Source organism: Leopardus geoffroyi, chromosome B1, assembly GCF_018350155.1.
Source record: "Leopardus geoffroyi isolate Oge1 chromosome B1, O.geoffroyi_Oge1_pat1.0, whole genome shotgun sequence".
Lineage (NCBI taxonomy): Eukaryota > Metazoa > Chordata > Mammalia > Carnivora > Felidae > Leopardus > Leopardus geoffroyi.
This window is the reverse complement of record NC_059327.1, coordinates 201182584-201188887: the sequence shown is the minus strand read 5'-3', so window position 1 is coordinate 201188887 and position 6304 is coordinate 201182584. Positions and strand designations below refer to the sequence as shown.

The 6304-nt window shown below is 49.2% G+C and overlaps 1 protein-coding gene across 2 annotated transcripts; it reads right to left on the bottom strand.

Moving 5' to 3' along the window:
• Positions 1–2047: 2047 nt before the first annotated feature.
• Positions 2048–4257, bottom strand: MRFAP1 (Morf4 family associated protein 1). Of its 2 annotated transcripts, XM_045474621.1 has the most exons (3): positions 4137–4257; positions 3585–4018; positions 2048–3080 (listed from the first exon to the last, which is right to left on the bottom strand). In XM_045474621.1, the coding sequence occupies exon 2, from the start codon at positions 3979–3981 to the stop codon at positions 3598–3600; it is 384 nt and encodes a 127-aa protein (XP_045330577.1). In that variant the 5' UTR covers positions 3982–4018; positions 4137–4257; the 3' UTR covers positions 2048–3080; positions 3585–3597. The 2 variants fall into 2 exon arrangements, with proteins under 2 accessions (XP_045330577.1, XP_045330576.1); XM_045474620.1 differs by having other exon boundaries at positions 3585–4197.
• Between the last annotated feature and the right edge of the window lie 2047 nt (positions 4258–6304).

Sequence of the window (6304 nt, the reverse complement as noted above, 5' to 3'; positions counted from 1 at the left end):
AGCCCCACGTCGGACTCTGTGCTGACAGCTCAGAGCCTGGAGCCTGTTTCAGATTGTTGTCTCCCTCTCTCTCTGCTCCTCCCCCGCTTGTGCACTTTCTCTCTCAAAAATAAACATTAAAAAAATAAATAAAAGGACATTTGTCACACCTGAAGCACCTGAACAGAGTTAGGTCCTGGCTTCAGGGAGGCTGTGCAATGTAGAGAACCTGGCCAACAACCCCAGGGGTCCTTCCTGTACAGCTGTCCGTGACCGGAGCTCTGAAGGACAGCTGGGAAAAGGACAGAGAGCCTGGGGCTTGTAAAGGACATACAGATCTACAATAAAAGATTCCGGCAACCTTGGCTGTCCTCAATGATGTGATTGTACAGTCTCATAAGACTGCCTCTCAGAATGGCTCCTTAGAACATTCTTTGCTTAGAAAATGCAAGAGATTCAATTACTCCTCCAACTGCTAGCAATCCGGGATAGACTTCAGGAGCTGGGGACTCTGGAATTAGTGGTTGCTTACGAAGAGGAAGTAAGCAGTTACTGAAAGTAATCTAGGACTAAAGTTTGCAAACCTCTGAGAATCGTCTGATTACTTCACAATTCGTAGGACGATAAACAACGAACACCATGTAGCTGCTGAAAAAAAGAATGCGCGTCTAGATGTTTAGATAGGCTAAGATTTTCAAACCAGAGCTTTAGGTGGAAAAAACACACAAAGGACATTTGCAGGTTATACAGTGTACTACCACCTATGTAAAAACAAAAACTCAAAAAACCCCCAAGGTTGGGGAGAATTATGTATATGCTCAAACATGCATAATTTGGAAAGGTACACAAGACCCTGGTAAACCATTGCCTTCCTCGGGAAGATGGGGAGAATGGGTCCACTTTTTTTCTTTTGAATTTTGTGCCATTGTATTACTCGTTTTAAAATTAACCAAACGCAATGTGGCACCCGGAAACAGGAAAAGAGGCATTACTGGAAACTGGTAAAATCAGAAAGTCTGGAATCTAGTTAGTTGTATCATACCAATATTAATTTCCTAGTTTTCCCCAATTTTTTTGGTGGTTGTTGCTTCTCGGTTCCTAATTCCATCCTACCCACTTCTGTTAAAACCTATATAGAAAATTTGGAACTTCTGCCATTTTTTTCACACTGTTCCCTGTGCCTGAGAGGTCTCTCATTCTCTCGTCCTCAGAGCTGTATTCCTCTTTCCAGGCCACGTTCACCAGTTATTTGCTTTGAAATGCTTCTTAACGCGTCCAGAGACATGGTATGTAGCTTTTGACACACGGTTTGCCGCGGTTTTACATTTATCCATTGGGCTTCCGAAGAAGCGGACTCCAAGATGAAAATTACATCGCGGGTTAAATTTATTAGGGATTCATTCCCGTGGAAGGGAAGGTCCAGTAAGATGAGGTAGAGAAGTGGGGCAACGAGGCAGACCCAGCAAAAGCCTCGGCAGACCCCCCCGCAGGGAGCTGATAGAGACGCCCTTCCAAGCTGTCCCAACTTGCAGCGAGAGGGAAAGAGCCCTCGGACCCCCAGCCCATCAGTCAATGGACATGGGCCACCCAGGAAAGGGGGCCTGGCCTTGGCTAGGGCAGCTCTTAAGCAGAGGAACTTCTCAAAAGGACTGACCAGCTGAGGGCTGTCGGCAGCACTTCCGGCGGCTGGGGAGCAAGCCCTTCACGGCTGAAGGGGCTGGGAGGGGTGTGTGTGGCCCACCACACCACTGCAATTGCGGCTTCCCTTAATATTGCTAATGCAAGGACTAGAGTACAATTATGTGTCGATCTTCTAGGTTAAAAGAGTCAAAGTACTCTGGCCTGGCTGTCTGAAGGGAGCCGCGGGGGCGACAGGATTTTAAGGGGTTCTTTCCTGCACTAAGAACCGAGATTGTCCTTCCCCTGACCAGTTCCTATAGTAGCAGGCGGAGCTAAATCTTCCCCATGATCAGAGGCTGAAGACACTCATTCTCCAACTGGTAATGATGACAAAGGAAAAGATTTCATTTTGAGAGAAAAAAAATTTAGTCAATAACTTTTTTAGGTCTTTTGTCTTTTCAAGCAAATGAATACTTTTATTAACATGGTCATTTTTTTTTTTCTTTTTATTACACATGGTAGGGTTTTGACCTCAAATGCTTGTCAGGTCTGCTACTCAAATGAACTTAAGAGCAGGACAACTTACGAACTTCAAAAATCCCTAGTCCCTGTCCAGTTTAGGGTCCAATGCAGAGAGTCCTTCCCTTTCCCTGCCCCTCAAGAGCCTTTGCGAGTATCTCTTTCATTTTATGCCCAGAATCCCCGAGATGCATCAGGGTATCACGTCATCTTGTACAGAATACCAAGATCTTGTCTCCTATTCTAGGTTCCACGTCAAATAAAGCTGAGTTGGGTTGTCCAAACAAACTGACCAGACAAGTTACATCAGATAGTGTACCACATAAAATGTAAATTTCGAACAAAACACATCTCTTCTCCTTTGGTCTCACACAGAAATTAAAGTCCCAAAATACAGACACTACCCTCCTCCACCCCTTCTTCTGCTTCATCAAGTCCTAGCCAGATCAGCCCCATTCACATTCCAAGTCCAAGTCTGGTCCCTTCTTCAGCTTCTTTAGCACTTACCGCAGGAAGTACTCTTCTAGAAGTAACCCAGCGCCTTGGGCACCTCCAGAGCTGGAAAACTCCAACTCTTGCGTCTCATGTGACACAGACTCAAAGTCCCAGGGAGCTTTCAAGTCACACAAGAAAGAGCAAAGCGCCTCAAAATTTAGCAATAACCAAAGCCCAGGAACAAACGTGACTGCTGCAAAAGCTTACAATCTAGGCCCTAATTCTCGGGTGAGAGCATTTTCCAAATAAAAGTTACCTTCCCAAACAAAATATCGAACAGTCAAAACTTATATTGAGGTCATCAACCACAGACCATTGCGGAAACGTAGTGTAAGTGAGGACAGAGTGTAGACAGAAGGGGGGGGGGGCGGAAAGAGAGAGAGAGAAAACAAAAGGCTCTCTGGTTTCAGCTTCTCAACGATGTCAGCCAATCTCCATCAGTTGACCAGAATCCATTGGCTGTTAACCTAAAGCGCAATCGGAGAAAGTCATCATTAAGAAGTTCATCCTGAAGGAAAAACAAACCAAAGCCCGGCACACCTTTAACCGTGCAGGACGCCAGCTCCTCTCCAGGCCCCCTGACCCATTCCAGTCTTCTAGCAAAACCTGAACTCGTCCAGGAAGAGCCCTTCCCTCGGATAATCCGCTTTCTATTCCCCCTTGCTCAACGGCCCCTGTTGTGACTTTGTCTCCTTAAAGGCCTGTACGATCACGGTTCTGCAATCACCCTACTGACCGGGCCTTGGGTTTCAACCCAACACTCCCAAACCTGGCTTTCCCAAATCAGCAGCGTAGAGGATTTTTAACAGATTGCTATGCACACCCGGGGTAAAAATCGAGCACGCCTGTATTTCTCCTGCCTCCAGCTTCCACCCCACGTGGACCCTTATTAAACACGTCTCGTCGGAGATTAACCGAGGGTCTGGCAACCACCAGGACCCGCATGGGGCCCCGCCGGCCCCCGGCCTTACCGCCCGCCCTCCTTCACGACGATTCGCTTCTCTCTATCCGCCGGACCAGCTCCACCAACATCTCTGCCATCTTCGCGATCTCCTTGGCCTTCTCCTCCGCCTTCTCGCACCGTTTGGTCCCTCTGCCCTCGACTCCATCGTCGGGATTCTGAAGATGGTTCAGGGCGCTCTCCTCCGAGGCCTCCACCTGCGTTTTGATTTGGATGAGCATATTGTCCATCTCCCACAGCTTGCTCCGGTTCCGCATGTACGCCCGGCCGTGCTCCCGGGTCAGCGCCGCGATGTCCTCCCGCATCTCGTTGATGACGGGCAACAGGAACTGCTCGAAATCCTCCTCGGGCTCCAGCACCTCCACCTCCTCCGGCTCTGCCAGCTCGACGACGTCCAAGGGCCGCATCCTCCCCGCCTCTCCGGAACCGCGGTATCGACGTCTGCTGCGGAGAGAAAATGGAGACTCGCTAGGCTTACCAACAGAGTTCCAGAATATTCTTTACAACTTTTACCCTTTTAAAACTTTTCGCCTCGCACAAGCCACGGAAACAAGCGACTTACGAGCAGAGAAGCCGCGAACAAAATGGAGTCCCAGCCGTCAACCAGCGCCCTGAGCGTTGCGGCCCCTTTCGCGACACGGCCGTGCCTCTTTACGGCCACGCCTCCCGTCGACCGAGGTGCGGCCGCGCGCACGTCAATGGGGGGCGGGGCAACCGCCCCACCGCGGCTGCGAGCGCGCACGCACGTACTCGCGCCTCGCCTCATCTCCCCTTCCCCCTTCTCGCTCTGTGCTGCGCCCCTCCGCACCTCTCGTTTTGGGGTGAGCCCTTCCCTGGGCGCCCTCTTGTTGGCGGCTTCCGTGAGCACTGATTTGCATATTTTTAAGTTATAAACGCGATCTTCCTACACTAAACGAACATCCCCAGACTGTGGTAGCCCCCTCCTCTTTAGTAGGGCAGTCAGACCCCTGGCCGCTGTCTTTAAGTGTAGTTTTCCGTTCTTCCGGGATTGCAGTCAGAAATGTCTGGGTGTCTCTTCACCAAGAGGAGCTCCCCACCCCTCAGTCCCCCAACTCTAGAGTCCAAGGCCTAGTGTGGTTCATCCTGAGGTCCCAGGGGACCCAAAGCTCGGTGGATGTGAAGAAGGTTTTGTTGAGCCCGAACACCTTACCAGTTGAAGGCCCCGTGTGGCGGGGGTGGGGGGGGTGGGGGATGTCTTCTTGTTTAGCTCTGTGTCCCTGAAGCCCTGGGCAGAGCTCGGCACACATTAGCAAACTTTAAACAGAATTTTCAGCAAAGATTAGCCCGTTGACCCAGTCACAGAACAGCAGTAAAAATGTCAGGAATCCAGCTTGCACAAGTGCCTCGCTTTGGGCTTCTGTTTTCCTGTCCGTTAAATGGACACAAACCCTAGTTTTCAAGATGGCAGAGTTAAGAATGAAAAGATAAAGCAGCCACAAAAATGTCTTGTAAATACCAAGCATAAACACATGTAAAGTCCTTACATTTTAGACATTTCTCAGGTTGTTTTTATTTTGGTTGTGAGACAGGAGACTGGTTGACCTTGGGTAGATAGGGATAACAACAAGTTGTTAACACAAGGAAGCAGAAAGTACTGGACCTTCTGAAATACCCACTCCCTGGAACGAACCGCCTGGAGCCGGAACCGTATCCTGGTGCAGCAACTGCAGGGTTCCTCCGCCTCCAAAGGACGGGCCACTAACTGATAGAAGCCTCCTTCTCTGAGGCCTCAGTGTCCTCCTCCTTAAGGAGCCCGTCCTGGTAACAGGAGGCTTTTTCTTTTGTTTCATTCTCTCCCTAATAAACTCGATGTCTACGCTGCCCTTCGCCTTGTTGGCCGGTTCCATTCTTTAGCTCTGTCAAAACAAAAAATCTGGGTTTTTTTTTTTTTTTTTTTTAAAAAGCGGTTACAGTTGCTCTACTAAAAATCCAACTTTTGGGCTTCCTTGATATATCCGGGGCAGCTAGCTCGTAAGTTTTTTGTATGAATAAAAATAAATGGCTCAGACTACAATGAGATGCCACTACGGCCTTCTTAAAAAGGCCCAAATCCAGAAAACTGACAACCCCAAATGCTAGTGAGGATGTGGACCGGCGGGAGCTCTCATTCATCGCCTGGGCGAATGCAAAATGGTGCACGTTTGCGGTGAAAGACAGTTTGGCCGATTCTTACAAAACTAAGCATATTCTTCCCATACAGTCCAGCAACTGTGCTCCTTGGTATTTGTCCAAATGACTGGAAAACTGGCATCCACACAAAAACTTGCACACACGTTTGTTTGTTTGTTTTTTTTTTAACATTTATTCATTTATTTTGAAAGGCAGAGAGAGAGAGAGAGAGCGAATGGGGGACGGGCAGAGAGAGGGAGACACAGAAACAGAAGCAGGCTCCTGGCTCAGAGCGGTCAGCACAGAGCCCCATGCGGGGCTCGAACTCACAGACCACGAGATCAAGACCTGATGGAACTCAGGACCGCGAGATCAGGACCTGAGCCAAAGTCAGATGCTTAACCGGCTGAGCTACCCAGGCGCCCCACGCCCTCTTTGTTAATAGCAAATCCAACAGGAAGAGACACAAGGCACCTTGCAGGTGGATTCTACTTTGGCCGCTGCTTCATGATCCTTAGCAGGAGGAAGAAGGGCTTACTTCGCCCTAGCAACAGTCCAGCCAATGAGAAGCCGCTACACTTCAAACTCCCAGTTTTCTCC